The sequence below is a fragment of the Notolabrus celidotus genome, chromosome 5 (genome assembly GCF_009762535.1).
Source record: "Notolabrus celidotus isolate fNotCel1 chromosome 5, fNotCel1.pri, whole genome shotgun sequence".
NCBI lineage: Eukaryota > Metazoa > Chordata > Actinopteri > Labriformes > Labridae > Notolabrus > Notolabrus celidotus.
In genome coordinates, this window is record NC_048276.1 from 27,017,821 (window position 1) to 27,033,900 (window position 16,080).

At 41.5% G+C, this 16,080-nt stretch overlaps 2 protein-coding genes across 6 annotated transcripts in view; one reads left to right on the forward strand and one right to left on the reverse strand.

Annotated features, from left to right (window-relative positions):
- The window catches only part of pknox2 (pbx/knotted 1 homeobox 2), a 119,185-nt gene extending 115,054 nt beyond the window's left edge, over positions 1-4,131 (reverse strand). For 2 of the 3 annotated variants that reach the window (XM_034682796.1, XM_034682793.1), the window contains exons 1-2: positions 4,092-4,131; positions 3,069-3,328 (exon numbers count right to left, since the gene is read on the reverse strand). The gene's annotated coding sequence lies outside the window, so the exon portion shown is untranslated. Of the gene's footprint in view, positions 1-3,068; positions 3,360-4,091 lie in introns of those variants that run through there. The other variant, XM_034682794.1, reaches the window with a different exon arrangement.
- Positions 4,132-5,394: 1,263 nt separating this feature from the next.
- tmem218 (transmembrane protein 218) lies at positions 5,395-15,918 on the forward strand. Of its 3 annotated transcripts, none has more exons than XM_034683323.1 (4): positions 5,395-5,851; positions 6,858-6,960; positions 8,879-8,917; positions 14,907-15,077. In XM_034683323.1, exons 1-4 carry the CDS (start codon positions 5,742-5,744, stop codon positions 14,973-14,975), a joined length of 321 nt encoding a protein of 106 aa, XP_034539214.1. In that variant the 5' UTR covers positions 5,395-5,741; the 3' UTR covers positions 14,976-15,077. The 3 variants fall into 3 exon arrangements, with proteins under 3 accessions (XP_034539214.1, XP_034539212.1, XP_034539213.1); XM_034683321.1 differs by lacking the exon at positions 14,907-15,077 and adding an exon at positions 15,466-15,918 and having other exon boundaries at positions 5,396-5,851; XM_034683322.1 differs by lacking the exons at positions 8,879-8,917; positions 14,907-15,077 and adding an exon at positions 15,466-15,918 and having other exon boundaries at positions 5,400-5,851.
- The last annotated feature ends 162 nt before the right edge of the window (positions 15,919-16,080 follow it).

Consider the following 16,080-nt stretch of genomic DNA (forward strand, 5'->3'; position numbering starts at 1 on the left):
CACCACATTCCTATGCTGGCCGTGTTTTCATGACATCTTCATGTCCTTCCGGAAACAAAGCTCCGTGATGTTGACAGTATGGAGGATCATTAAATTTGCCTGCTGCTCCTCTTGGAGCATAAATCAAGCCAATCCATCTCTCTCCGACCCGGCTCCCTGGTGGCTTACTTACAGCCATGCCAACACAGCACTGGCTGAGGAATGAGCAAGGGTAAGCATGCACGGGCTGTCCTTAAGCTTAGCTGTCTGACGGCATAAACAGGCCTCTGCCTCCTCTTGAGAGCAATAGGGATCAACCGGGCTTAATGGGCATGACCTGTGAGGGCCCAGACAGGGCCAAAACATGCAACACAACACAACTGTCTTCAGGATCGCTGCACTATTGAACATGTGAAAACTAGCACACATCACATTGCCCACAGGCCCGGAACAGGACCTAGATGCACTCCGCTGAGGGAACGCGGCAGACTAAGGCATCATGAATAATTCTGAACATCCTCTCTCTTTTTCCTGCCTGACTTAAGACAGTAAGGCCTCCACAAGACAAATTAGACTTCTCCAAGCTCTGATTGTCACTGTCTGAAAAACACAAAAAAGGCCTATTAGTCTTACAAGACAGTCTAAAAATATGTGGTAGTGTCTTTGGCACCATGCAGGGTGGAATTAGAGGCAAAAGCAAAGGAAATGACAAGACATTTGCTCCATTTCAATTTCCTCAATTGCTTTATGGCCATACATAAATGCTTAAATTGGTTTGAAACATATGCTCTCCTCGCTCTGTTTACTTCCTTCATTTAGTGTGACTGAATCACTTTATTAGTGATTATACCCCCAAAAGCTGCAGGAATGCACAGCATTACACCTCATCATGTAATTTACCCATATAGTAGGAATGAGAATATGCAAATAGTGTTGCAGCAGCAAACATGCCCCAGGCTGCTTGTCCAATGACACAAATCATCAATTAAGATCTCAGCAGGGTTCAGGGGATAAACTAAATTGGCATTATTTCTATCCGACAAACTGTAGATGCAGTGTGAGGCACATTACGACAAAGAGCCCACATCACTGAATGTGATTGGTTGTTGTGAGACAGTTCAACTTTCAGTCTGTGTCTTTGGGAATGTATTCCCAGCTGAATGTTCCACTTTGAGACAGACAAAAGCCTTCCAAACATTTGGATTGTGTAAAAGTAACAGAGCTTCTTTAGGTCTTTAAGCAGCGACTCACAGCAGCAACAACAACAGCGTCTTTCAGAGCATTTACTCTCACAGTTTAGCTCCTCGTGGGGTTTTATGCTCGGCACTCTGCACCTGCCCAATGTGTCTGACGGAGGGAGCTAAAGTGGTCTAAATCGCCATTGTGATTTCTCAGGGAAGCAGATGATTAGTAAACAAATGGTTCAGGCATATTTAATTAAGCTAATGTACTCCCAGTGCTCACACTGCAGTCTGTGCTGTGATGGGCCTTTTACACTTTCCCAGATAAGTCACAGTCCAGTCCTGCCTCATGAACTTTACATTTTCAATTGCTTTTCTTATTTATTTACATATCTGCCATTTATGTGTAAGCACTGCGAATGTGATATGTGAGGGGCAGATATAACAAAGTATAGACAGAGTCAACATGGTTTGACTCTCTATTCTGCCAAAGCACAACAGTACCTCAAACCAGTGCCTGTTAATGCAGTTCTATCACAATCAATTCAAACAGGCTGCTGTATTGGAGACAAGTTCACTGAGAGACGTGCACGGCCCTGTCAAACGGAGCGTACGAGCAGTTATTCGAGCAATTGTGGAATAAACTCGTCATCTGAAATAGAGAGCGGTGAGTGAACACACAAAGAAGGCCAGTGTTCAGTCAGAGAGGTTTGAGGCAGGGAGGGCTGAGAGTAAACATCAGACCTCAGTGACATGCAGATAGTTTCAGTTAGGGAAATTACTGTGCTCCAAATGCATTCAGAATTTGATTTATTTTAACTTTAGAAAAAGAGGTGTGGGTGAAAACTGTGTTGTGCCTTGCACTTCAAAAATGAACGGTTTGTAAACAGCAAATAGAAACAGAAGTGTGTTAAAACCCTTAAATTAGAAATAACTAAAAACCCAAAGCAGACTCTAACCTTTTGAATTTAGGATCAAATGCAATACTTCCACCACAGGTCAGATTTATTTTCCCTTCCTCAGTTGTACATGTGCTATTATTGCTTTATTTTACACAAACAAACTCAAACAGCAACAAAACCACAGATGCTTCGGTCCAGATTAACATTTATGAACAACAGCAAAATGAAGAAGTTGTTGTGACTTCGGTTCAAATGTGATCTCAAGTTATTATTTCACATTAACAATCCTTTACCGAGATTTTTACGCATCGACTTTCAAATTGTAAATAAAAACCTCTGATCGTTTAAACACCAAGTTCAAATCAGCATGAGGAAAATGCAGCTGCAATGAAAACACAACACGATGTGTTTTATGCACATCAGAATATCTGCTGCAAATATACAAATATTCAGAACGTGTCACTCCGGTGCTTTCCTTGACAAAGCTAGATATAAAACGCAGCTTCCCGCAGCTATGCGCTCAATCCGTCCACCTCAGACCCTCGGATTTTCACTATTCTCTAAAAAAAAACAACGTTTTGAACAAAAGCATTCGCAGTTAAATACAATAAACCCTGAATACGTGCATCACAAACATCACCGACACATTTTTAAAATCCAAACGCCGCATCAAGCAAAAGGGAAAAAAAAATCCACTGGTCTTTCAGTCCAGCACAAAAATGCATCTCCTCTGCTTTCCCTCTCTCTTTTTTCTCCCCCACCTCCTCTCCCCCCCTCCCTCCCTCTCTTCCCTCGCTCTATCTCTCCCTCCCTCACTCTCCCTCTCTCTTTCCCTCCCTCTCCCTCTCTCTCTCTCTCTCTCCCTCACTGTGGCCTGGCTGCCTGTCTGCCTGTATGAATAATGTCCTGCCTTTTGTAATGAAGGGGGGGTAAAGGGGAAAAAAGGACGCTGAAGTGGTGAAGCCCTGCTCCCATGCACTGACATTGAAAATGAATGACAGCTTACCTGCATGCCAATCTTCATCAGACTGACACTGGGCTGACAGCACAGCCTATACTCCTCCACACAGCCGCTGACGTCAGCCATGCCAAGCCCCTCCCACCTCCATCTCCATCTCCGCTCCCCGTTTTCCCAACACCGGGCTGCTGATGCCTTCCAGTGTCCGTGGGAAATACGACAATCGAGGAAAGGGATCCCCGCAAACATCTCAGTCCGGATTCAGACAAGTTTCGTGTTTAGACAGAATCCTGGTGCAGAGCACTGACCTGGAGCAACAAAGAAGCTATGCTGCATAATGTGGTCGTGCATACATTATACATTATCATATTAGCAACATTATCTGCACTTTCTTCCAATGTATTGTTTTCTTATTGTCTTGTTGCCAATAAAAGATCAGTGCGCGTTTGACTGTCTTTATTTTGAAAGCAGAGTAAAATCAGATCCAAAACTCTTGACTCTATACAGGTTAAATTAAGCTTTTACTGATTCTAAATTTGTGGCTGATGAGCTGATTTTAATGAAAGTAATAAATGTCAGCCAGCAGGACTTCCAGTCCTTTCAACAAAAAAATGTTTCTGATGTGTTTGACTCTGCTGTAAACAGAAGAAAACAAAGGCTAACATGGCAAGAAAACTGACAAGCACCTTAAACGTTTATTTAATTAGCTTTTAATTACAGTATATCTGATATGTCTGCAACTTTCTGAGTTAATATATTTCAGGTTTTTTTCTTAATAGTTGCAGAAAGTTTGAAGTATGCCTAATTCCTTATGTTCATGCGTTCCTATCAGCTCATGAGCATCAGCATGTCATCTTTGCTGATGCTGGTTATCATGTGTAAATATTAAATTATATGTTACAAAGCATTGGTTGGCCTCTAAAACCCATGTGTGTGATTAAAGTCTAATTCAACTATGGTTGATTGAATTAGTCAGCTGATTACGGCTCTATTTCCAATTAAGCTGCTTCACTTATTTTCACACCACGCTGACCTGTAGCAGAGCCATTATAGTTCAAACAGAAACCATACCCAAGGTAAGAAGTCAGGATCCAATCTGCAACTGCTCCTCTGTTGAGGTAGAGGAAACATGTCAACAGCTCAATTAACATTTTAGAGTTCATATAGGCCTATCACGGGCTCATTGTTTCAGAAACGCTCATGCCAATATTATCTTTAAATGAAATTGCATTGAAAAGCACAACCTCAAGGCTCGTTTCCAGGGAAAATTAAGCCTGTAGGCCTTTAAATCTGTTTTCTGCTACTCTTTTAAAGGCTCACTTTAAACCGCTTTTAAATGGATCTAGTGCTCCTGCATCGGGTTTAAGGGTATCAAGATTATGAATGAGCACCGTAAGATCGTAAGGGTTATTAAAAATGACATGTTTTTTAAAGCAGCAAAAGGCACTTCTTGTGGATCTGCGATCTGCACACACTCGCGTGCCGATGAGTGGCAGCTCTGGCCAGCCCCCTGTTGGTCTGCATTAATGATTGCATGCTTCAAAACTAAAGGCGGAGTAATAAGAAACAGAAACACTGCTGTAAAGCGGAGTCTGCATAAAAAGAAGGTCTGCTGATCCCATATGGAGACACTTATTACGCTATATCTGGAAGAATAACTTTCCTCCATGTTGAGCGGTAGGCTATAATGTCGTCCGAAGTGGAGAAATAGTGGATTGTTAAGGATTTCAAAGTGATGCTTTGATTTCCATCTTGTGATTGTTCCTGTGTTGAACGATTAGGCAGATCTCCAGCTGATATAATACAGAGGTCACAGTAACAAAAAAAGAGCTTTTTTTCACACGTGGGCAACTTCACATTTTCCCTGGATGAACTTCATAGCACGGTGCCTCAAGAAAACGAGAAACATCCTCAGGGACCGAACACACCCGGGACATCACCTGTTTGAACTTCTGCCCTCGGGTCGGAGATACAGGACATTTAAGACAAGGACAAACAGGCTGGAAAACAGTTTTTATCCCAGAGCAATAAGTGCACTAAATGCCAAGTAATGCAATATAAAATGGGACTGTGTAATCTTCCTGTTCACTGAATGCCTGCCCGTTGAATGCTGGATTTGTCTCGTGTTTTTATTTATTTTTATTTATTTATGTTTGTCCACTGTTTTTATGATTTTTTATTTTCTTTTACTACTGTTCTTTTATGTATATTTTGCAGTGAAAGGGGTTGCACCTCAATTTCGTTGTACAATGTACAATGACAATAAAAATATATTCTATTCTGTTATGGTAAAAATTCAGACTTGCTGAAGCGCTCCAGTTAGTACATTCAGTAACGACGCACCCTATTGGTCCCCTTTGAATTCTTGTCCAATCAGAATCTGCGACGCTGTAACCAGGAAGTTTGAGACGCTGCACAATGTATCCGTAGGAACAAAAAGCTAGTTCTCGAAATAGGCGGGTTAATTGACAACAAACATTGATTCACGAGACAAAGACTGCACGTTAAACCTATTGGGTTAACGTGACACAGCTATGTAGTTCAACATGAGCAGTTAGCAGCTATTTCATCGTTACACGGTATCTGAAGCTAAAGTCAGCCTGCTCTGATGTCCTGTTTCAGTCCTGTATCAAGTTAAATCATGTCGGCCGTAAACTGATAGCTTCACCACAGTTTGGATTAGGTTATTTGATCTGAGGTTGCCTGAACACAGCTCTAAACATGTCAAACACCGTGTTAGAAGTGGGGACGGGGATCGTCGTCGTTACCGTCGTATGGATCACAGCTGTGGTGTTCGGGATGACGCTGCTGAGAGCATCTGGACCCGCAAAGTGAGTGATGATAACTTCAGACTGGATGAACGTATACTGCACAGTGCACAGTGATGGGTACGTAGCGATACAGAGGCGCACTCTAGCTGTTACAGGAGCAGGGGCAAAAAAAGGCACCTGCTGTCAAAGTGCGCATGCGTATAGACTGGTGATTAATGCAGATCTGAGTGATAAACTTGTTTCGAAGCTGAAGCTGGAATTTGGCTTCTTTTTTTTGGAAATAAATCATGTTTTTCATTGAAAGTCAGAAAACATTTGATCACCACAACTTTTTTACCCTTGTTGGACTATGGAGACCATACCGTCCGTTTTTGTACGGTCGTAGACTCTCTGACTGGCAGATTTTTATTCATAAATCTATTCTTGGACTTCTCCCTAAATACTTGTGTGTACACATGTGTAGAAACCTCAGCCGATATGGCCTGCGCTCTCTGGACATCATACAGTTGCAGGTCCCGAGAGTCAGAACTGAACTGGGCAAAAAGGCTTGTACATTTTCAGCCCTGTTTACCTGGAATAATGTGCAGAAGGACTTGAAACTTACACATCTTGTAACTCTGGGGGAATTCAAGTCAATCATAAAAGACAGAGAAACAAGCTCAGCTGGATCTTTTGATTGCACTACGTGATCATGTAACCATGTGAAACTGTGACTGTATTTTATTTGTGTTGTTTCGTGTGCTTGTTGTGTGTCGTAACCTGTGCTGCCATCTTGGCCAGGTCACTCTTGAAAAAGAGGTTCTAAATCTCAGTGAATCTTTTGCCTGGTTAAATAAATAAAGAAGTAGAATAAGTTTTCTGTCTGGACTCTGTGTTCTTTAACCCTAAAGTAGTTTCACAGGCTGGGTTCAAAAACAAAGGTAGGCTGGTGAAAGTCCCAGGTGGGTGAATCGGGCAGTAGATAAAACCTTTTATTTCTTGAAACTTTTTCATTGTCCCTTAATATTTCTTTTTAACCTCTTAACAACTGATTTAATCTGCCACGATGTGCATGTGTTTGTTTCAGGTTAGGAGTTATCCCTGTGTTCCTCCTGGCTCTGACCATCACTCTGGTCCTGGTGTTTTTCCCTCGCAGTCCAGAGACAGAGATTCCTTTTAAAGAGATACAGGTGAGCTCTTCACACTGAACTAATACACCTGAACATGTAATCCACAGAACATATTGTTACCGGGATATACGGCTGTTCTGTGAGGCTTGATTTCTGCAACTTTCACTTTAATACCTGTCTTTAAGTCGTCTGACCTCAACCTTGAGCTGCGTCCGAGGAAAACATCTTGAACCTTTGATCCATACTTTCAACTCCTATCATAAGATGTTTGATTTGAAAGATAACTTAATCTCTTTAAGCCAATTTTGAACTCAGACTTTATTTTTTGTTTTTATTTGAGGGGTTGTTAAATATAATATTGATGATTTATTCTACACTCTTAATTTGTGTAATACCTTCTCTGTGACGTGCATATATAACATACTGTGATTGGCAGGGTACAGACTACTTTCTGTGGAAGTTCTTGTTGTTACACCGTAAGTGATGCACAAATATTTATGAGTATATAAACAACCATCGAAGCAATTGTTACCAACACTTCTTTCATCTAGTTGAAGAAAAAGCTCTTTATGGGAGCCGATTTTAGAGCTGCTCGATTACAGCAAAAATACTCATCACAATTATTTTGATCGATATTGAGATCAGGATGATCAAACATGATTACTGATTGATTTGACAACATGCATTACATGCTTTGTATATTTTTTTTTACACTCTTTTAACACTTAAACACTATGAACACTTTTAAAAACAGCTAACAGATAAGTGATTCAATAAACTGTTCAGCTCGTTCACTTTTCAGACTAACTGTATTGATACACTTGTACAAAAAAAGCACAAAGACAGGGACCCTTTACTGCACCAATACTCCACTTCAAGAGCTTTGACCTCATTTTGATGATCATACTTATTTAAGTGAACATAAGACATTTACTTTAAGCACAGCATTTTTATAATGTGTTATCAAAATGTGAAGGATCTGCACTGCTCGTATTTAATCACATCCAACCTTTGATTCAGCCTTATCCAGCCTTCATCTTTATATCAACATGGCCCATATTTATTTATGGTACACTCACTGTTGAACTCCCGCTGTCACTACAGCCTCTCTCTGCTCATACTCACTTTATCCCTCTGCCTGACTAACACACACCTGCAGCTCCTGCTCCTCTCTCTGTCAGTGCTGCACAGCTTCTCTTCTCTCTCTACCTGTGGCTGCAGAAAGCAGAATGGTTCAAGATGTTTAGCCCCCACATTTTGTGACATCTGCATCTTTTATTGTTGCGCATCGATGTGAGCGCTTGATGATGACATATTATAGCATACTGGCCCCTAGGTGCATCAGCCCACCTGGAGAATGCCCAGTTTGCCAGATTGCCAGTGAAGTGCGGTCCTGGCTGTGGCCTCCTCTCCTCCTGACTCTCAGTAGTTGCGGAGAGAGCTGTTTGAGAGGAGGGGCAGATCACACGCTGTGCTGTAAAGGCAGGAAAGGAGGGTATGCTCCATTCACTTTACAAGACAAAATGAGTGCAACACAGCAGGGGGACAGGAATTGTTTAATCTTGGATTTTTTTTTTTTCAGATTGTGAGAAGCCAAATTCCTATTTGAAAATGAAACATTATTATTGCTCCCTCAGTCCTAGCTTAATGTCTGATTTCAGCCACATTTGAACACAAAGTAAGCACAACTTACAGTGGACAAGTTTGAAATGAACCCCCCAGTCAGGAGAGCTTCTAGGGGTCCTCATAAAATCTGCAGTCGTTGAATGTAACTCACTTTGGGGTCTAGTCTTTTCAAAAATGGCGTAGGTCACTGGAGAAAATCCAACATTCATCCAACAGTGTCATTTCATCACCTTCTGACTCCCTTACTCGTCAACAGCGCCATAAAGTCGACCATCACTGAGCTTCTGTACCGACACACGGAACCATGCAGTGGCTTCATATTAATGTTCCGGGGTATGATTTCTCATTGCAGAGAGTTGCAGAAGAGGCACGGCATGCAAACACACAGCGGGTACTCCACATACACACACACAAAGCACTGCCAGCTCAGCAGTTACACATCCTCACTGTCTTCCCCCCAATACACCTCTGTTACTACCTCTGAGGGAGGCTCAGAGGCAGAGCGACATTGTCCCACCTATCCTCTTCTGTGTTTGACGAGGCTTGAATGTCCCACCTTGAAATGGAAGTATGTCACAGCATAGGGAAAGACTTTGTGTTGAGAGGGATTCCCAACCCCCCCTTTATTTTATTTAACAAAGTTGTTTCAATGTGTTCTTATCTCAGGTTGGTATATATCAAAGCTTTGTCACATATAGATGCACATTAAGCAACTTGTTTTCACCTATGTAAAAAAAAAAACAAGCGGTATGCTCCAGTCTAAAAAAAATATGAGGCCAACGTGGAAGTGCTAAAAACTGCAGTTCATCGAGGATCCGCTTGAGGCTGGCTCCGGAAGTACCGGAAACCACAAACACACTAATTCAAAAAAGTCGATCTTTACAGCAGAAATGAACATGTTTACAGCCTGGTAAAAAAGACAAGTGGAGCCTCGATTGCTCATTTCCCACTCGGCACACACTGTACGGGGGGTTTATTTTTTCATAATGCAGTAATTTCAAAGATATTGAGATTACGAGATGGGAACACTGTAGCTGTTGGCTAGGAGGCTCAAAGCCTGCCTCTTTATGTCACAATCGCTCGACAGCAGCAATTTGGCTCTCGACGACGACTGGCCTCAAAACAGCGCTTCAGAAACCGATGGGTGACGTCATGGATACGACGTCCATTATTTATAGTGTATGAATAAAGAAACAAACCCTCTGGATGCCCCACCTATGTAAAAAAAAAAACATTTTTAAAAAGTGTTACCCGGGATGCCCCTGAAATGTATAAAACGTAAAAAAAAAAAAAAAAGGTGACCTCTGGATGCTCCCAAAATGTAAAAAAAACATAAAAAGCACCCTCTGTCAACCCCTCAAATGCATAAAATGTAAAAAAATAAAAATAAAAAAATAAAAAGTGCTGTATCGATACCCAGAACTGTGAGTACCAGGTTTTTGAAGCTAGGTGCCCTTTTTGTTGTTTTTTCCCCTGCCCCTCAAACAGCTCCACTGAGACTATTCATTTGTATATTGTCCTAAGTCAATATGAAACCCTCACATACTCATTTTTATGTGAAAATTCCAGAATTGTGATCAATGTGGTCTGAAATTTTTTCATCGAATGTGACATCTGACTTTCTTCAGAGGTGATTCAAAGTATACAGCGGCCAAAACAAGGACGAGGAGATATTCCAAATGAGTTTTATGATAAAAGCATTTATTGTTTCAAGAGACACGGGCTCATGTGTTAATATAGTCTGTTACTGTTGCTTATGCATAATGAGAGCTTTATGTACAACAGTTGGATTAAAAGCAGGCCTGGGATCTTTTTTTTTTCAGTTCTGTTGTGAGGCCATTTGGCTTCGTTTACCACCAAATGTTTTGGGTCTTGAGATCACTGATGTAGAGCACACAAACAAACTGCTCACTGTCGCTGAATGCTCACACTCATGTGTTCCTAAAAGATAGATTCAACATTTACGGCTGTAATTCATTGATAGATAGTAATATAAAATGTAAGAAAAGAGTGAATTAAAAGTCTAACATTGTGATCAGTCACTGAGGTCAAACACAAATCATCGTAGTGTTGTCTCAGAGACTGTTCAAATCGTTGTGTGTGTGTGTGTGTGTGTGTGTGTGTGTGTGTGTGTGTGTGTGTGTGTGTGTGTGTGTGTGTGTGTGTGTGTGTGTGTGTGTGTGTGTGTGTGTGTGTGTGTGTGTACACGCAAAGTTCAGATACTGTCTGGTTTCAATTATTACCTTATATATGTGCACTAACGAGGGTTATAGGCTTTTTTCTGTTGGAATATATAAACCTTATCTTCATTTTAAGCCAGTATCCACAGCGCTGTATACCTGTAAATATCGTATGTCACTGTGTGTGTGTCTATGTGTGTGTGTGTGTGTGTGTGTGTGCACTTCTGTGTATGTGCTTGTTGTAAAAAGCCTGTTCTGCTTTATCTTAGTCCAACAGCAACACAGAACAAACACTCCCCCATGTTGCCTCGGGGTCGTGCCAATAAGCCGGCCAGATCTGCCAAGCAAGCTGCCATCCCAGAGAAATAGCAGAGCAGAGCCTGTCCCGGCCAGCTCTCGTTTATAGCCTTTGTGCAAAGACCGATACAGAGCAGCAGCAGAGAGAGGCGGCACAATGTTACTCACTGCATTTCTTTATGAGGCTTATACATGGAAAAAAAAAAACATGGCTGCAAGTAGATAGTGTTTTAAAGAGGTCACATTACACAGTCACACGTTGATGTGACACTCATTAGTGCTATGGAAAAGTTGTCACTCTCTGATTTGCTTTAAATGTTTAACACATGTTAAAGAGGAAATCTGGTGTTCCAAACCTGTCCATTTCATTTTTTTTACAAACTTTGGATCAAAAATGACTGTTGGGAGAAGAAGTTTTGATATTCTTTAGTAATTTTATTTAGTTGTTATCCATGAAGGCGGATTTAAACTTCAGTGTCGAATCGACTTCTGCGTAGCTCCGGTACCTACGCAGAGTCCTTCACAAGTAGCTGACGTGCACCTCCTCCGAAACGTAACTAAAAGTAAAATCAAGGTGGACCGCAAGCCCTTTGATTGGTCCAATCTAGGGATGTTAATTTCAAGTATTTTCCGTGATCGATCTTTGGAAATGTTAACGATCAATTATCGATTAATCATTAAACAAAACGTAAACATTTTCCATGTCAAAAACAAGGGGGCGTTTTTTCCCCCTGAATCAAATTTCCCTCCACGACACAATGACTGACAGTATTGAGTAGCTACGGATCGTGTTGAGGTGTTCAAAACGTTGAACACGCTGAAAATCAACATGTGGAGCAGGCTCATAATCCCTGCGGACATACAGTCATAAAAGTGAAGGCTCAGACTTCAACAAGGGAACTGAACAGAAACATATTTAGACTCACAGTGTCCAGTTTTCTGTCTGCTTGTTCCTTTTGAGAAAAATAAACATATTTAGCGGTCAGGTGTCAGCCGGGAGCGCAACCGGGTCATAATCAGTCCGACGGCAGAGAAAAAAAGCGCTCGTGGAGACCTGTCACTCAGCCGCAGCCCCCAGTTGAGCGTCTCTGCTGTGCGCAATGCCTTTAGTCAAACATCCTTTAAACTTAAAACACCTCCCTGATAGCTGGACGAAATATAAGACCACATGATGTTTGTTCCACATGATATAAAATCGAAACAAAAAAAATGTGTTTGAGTAAGTTCTTAACAATCAATTAATCAACACTTGATTAATTGTTGACATCCCTTGTCCGCTCGGTGGCATTGTATTTCCCGCCTTTACAGCACTCCCTTGCTTGCTGCACATCAGCGGTGTATTTCATCTCCTCCGACGTCTCCTCTCTATTCTTTCCTGTAATCATGTCTGTGTGATAAACAGAAATATATATCAACTGTAAATTTGCATAACACGTTCATAATTGCTGTAACAAAGTAAACAGAAAATGTGGCGGGACGGAAAAAGAAGACCCGACTATCAGAGAGACCACATTGCCCTCAAACATTTCGGGGGAGTATTGCTGCGTGTCTCGGACACATCAACGCACAAGTACGTAGTGCTAACGTCAACCACTGCTGTGTAGGGTTGACGCAGAAGTATAAACAAGCCTTAATGAGCAAGGCATGGTGTGCACCAGTCTGTAGTCTCAAAGCCTTTCCTATATATTTAAATATATTAGTCAGGAGGAACATGCTCAGATTGTTTTAGTCGGTGTTACAACACAACAGAAATTATATAATTAGACAATAACATAACATCACACTCTGAGACCGTCACTGGCAGAAACATTCACTTAATTTAGAACCTGGAGCATTTGCATGACTATCTAGAAGCTCATTTAAAGCCTAAAAACATAAAACTGTATCTCTAATCAGCGTGTGGCTAGTTGCTTCTTAATATAGAAAGGTGTATAATTGGATATTCACCGTAAGAAGAGCTCACTTGATAAGTTTAGAGTTCGTAAAGGTCTGACTGTTAGATTTAATCAACACTTCACTGATGGCTTTTGGTGAGTGTTAAAATTTAGATTATGAGCCGCCCATGATCACAAGAATACACACGGTGAAAACGCCCTTCAGCCAGATAATACGAGCAGAGCGTCACACACACCGCTGACTGAGGAGTGACTTCACAGGGACTGTTTCGGGAGGAGACTAGGTGTGTGTGTGTGTGTGTGTGTGTGTGTGTGTGTGTGTGTGTGTGTGTGTGTGTGTGTGTGTGTGTGTGTGTGTGTGTGTGTGTGTGTGTGTGTGTCTCAGAGAGGTGGGGATGATGTATACCGTCTCTTATGGTTGCATTTAACACATCTCACTTTTTAATTTGCCAATTACACAGCAAGCAGGAACCCAAAGTGTGGGCCATGTTTTATTAATGTGCTATTGAGCGCATGGGTGGGAGCAGGCAGGCGGAGGGAGTGGGGATGGGGGGGGCTCTATAAACCACCCCCACCCTTCTCTGGGACTGGCCTAATTGGCACTGTGATATTTGACTTTTGTTAACAGCATGAGGTTAGTCCATTCTTACACTGTGCACAGTTTGTCTCTGCCTGGATGTCAGACTCATGTTTCTGTGTTTGCTGCACGTCTTCACCTTCACCTGAAGTTTAAGCCGTCTTTATGCTCATCCATCATTGCTTTACTTTCATTCAGTCTATACTGAGGCCGGATACAACAGCGTGTCCTTTCAAATATATGTCATAAGAGTTCTTAACTTGTTTGTTTTCTGTAATCATTGCTGTATTTTATTCTCTGTTTCTCAGCTCTGTGTGGATTTTTGAGCTGAAACAGAGTAACTGACGCCTCTATGAGCTTCAAAAGCAAGTGAAACCACCAGAAAGAGGATTGATTGATTATTTGTGCATTATTTGTGTTTTTTTTTTTTTCAACTGCAAAGATTCTCAATCAAGGCTCCTTTTCTTTTTTTATTATTATTAAAACTAATACATACTGGGCGAAAACACCAACCCAAAAGCTGCTTTATACTTCTGCATCGACCATACGCAGCAGCGGTCGACGTTAGCACTACATACTCGTGCATCGTTGTGCCCGTGTCGCACAGCAATACTCCGCTGAAACACTTGAGGTGCAGTGTGGTCTCCCTGATATTTGGGTCTTCTTTTTCCGTCCCCAATACATTTCTGTTGACTTTTTCACAGCACTTCCGAATGTATTATGCAAATTTTCAGCTGGTACATGTCTCTGTTTATCATACAGCAATGATTACAGTTAAGAATAGAGAGGATATGTCGAAGGGGATTTAATACACGGTCGATGTACAACGATCCCAAAAGTGCTTTAAATGCAGGAAATACCATGCCGCTGAGCGGACCAATCACAGGGCTTGCGGTCCGCACTAATTAGACGCGTACTTACATTTTGGAGGAGAAGTGTGTTGGCTCCAAGCGTAGGCTACACTGTTGATTTGATTCAGAAGTACAAACCAGGCTTAAGATTCATCGCTTTGCCCAAAGGGGCGCAGAAATCAACACAATCCCAGAGTTCCTCATAGGAGCTTGAAGTCCACACCTGTCGTATGAAATGTCATACTTATATAACTTAGACTTGACTTTCCTTGACACATGTTCAGGCTGTAATGATCATTGTTTTACAGAAGTTTCTCATGTCCTGATTTCTTTGTTTAAAATTACAGTGGTATTAAGAAGAGTCACACAGGGACCTTCAGATTCTGTTTTTAAATGATTGGAAGCTAAACTTTGTCATTTGGCTCATGAGTTCTCAGAAAGATTAATCTGCATCTTTTTATTAACATTGTACATGAATGTCAGTTTCAGATGTAAATGTGAAAACTGCAGGTTTGCTGAAGTTGAATTTATATTTGATTATCATGAAACACAAATTTAAAATCTAACTCTTCTTTTAAAGCCAGCAGTTGACAGCAGTCACCGATCTGTTACAAGAACAACCATTAGATGTGGTAAAGTTGTCTCCTGATGGCTGGATGTCTTAGTACTGATGCTGCAGGAAGGAGTCAGATGGCTTAAACTCGGCAACAACATCAGCATGAGCCTCCTGATCGCTCGCTATCAAAGACACTTTCTCAGACATGTCACAGAAATAAACACAGTGTCATGTCATGTTGTGCTGATTTAATCATTTTCAGGGTTCTTAGAGATTTCTTTCTGTGTGTGTGTGTGTGTGTGTGTGTGTGTGTGTGTGTGTGTGTGTGTGTGTGTGTGTGTGTGTGTGTGTGTGTTTGTCTAACTGCATGTGTACAGAATTCCCTTCTAAAATGTCTCATTCCCCTCCATCCCTCCACACAGCTTGCACAGCAGCTCTTTCCTGACCTCTGGTGGATGATCAGAGGAACTGTCTGACCAGCAATGCCTTTTCTATGTATAGCAGATTAACTTGAACTACTTGCACCAGTGTATAAAAATAAAAACCTCTTAAACAGTGAACATGGTTTCCTTTCTGTCCACAGATCGTAGACACTCTGTTTATCGGGCGATACATTCTTCTGGCGGTGGCGAGCGTGGTCTTTCTGGTGGCGTTCTTCATGCTGCTCCCTTTTCATCTCCTGGAGCCGGTCTATGCCAAGGCTTTAAGAACTCATTAAAGCTGCCAGATTCAGAGCTGGCACCAGGATCACGTCTCTGATGTCCAGAACTTAAAGACAAACAGGGCTGACAAGAGGCCTCCGCTTCATATGGAAACAACATGAAAAATGTGGTCCAAACAGCTCAGCAGGAGGGGGCCTGTTTGTGAGTGGCTGGATGTTTGGAGACTGAAGACTGAACAGTTATAAGACATCCAACATTTTGTGTTTTTGTACTATTGAACACTAAGATGTATGAATAGTTTCCTGTTTGATTTGTGTGAATCACTACAGTGCAGACATTTCATCTATGCTTCAATAAACCATTACAAAACATAATCTTCACATTCCCACACTGATTTATTGACCTTCTTATATTTTGGTTTGTGGAGTACTGTGGGGCTGAGATGACCAGTTAACTTCAAACATTAGTTATGATGTTGGAAATATAATGTTTCAAATGTAAAACTATGAGTCACTGGGTTCAAATGTGTGTCGGGT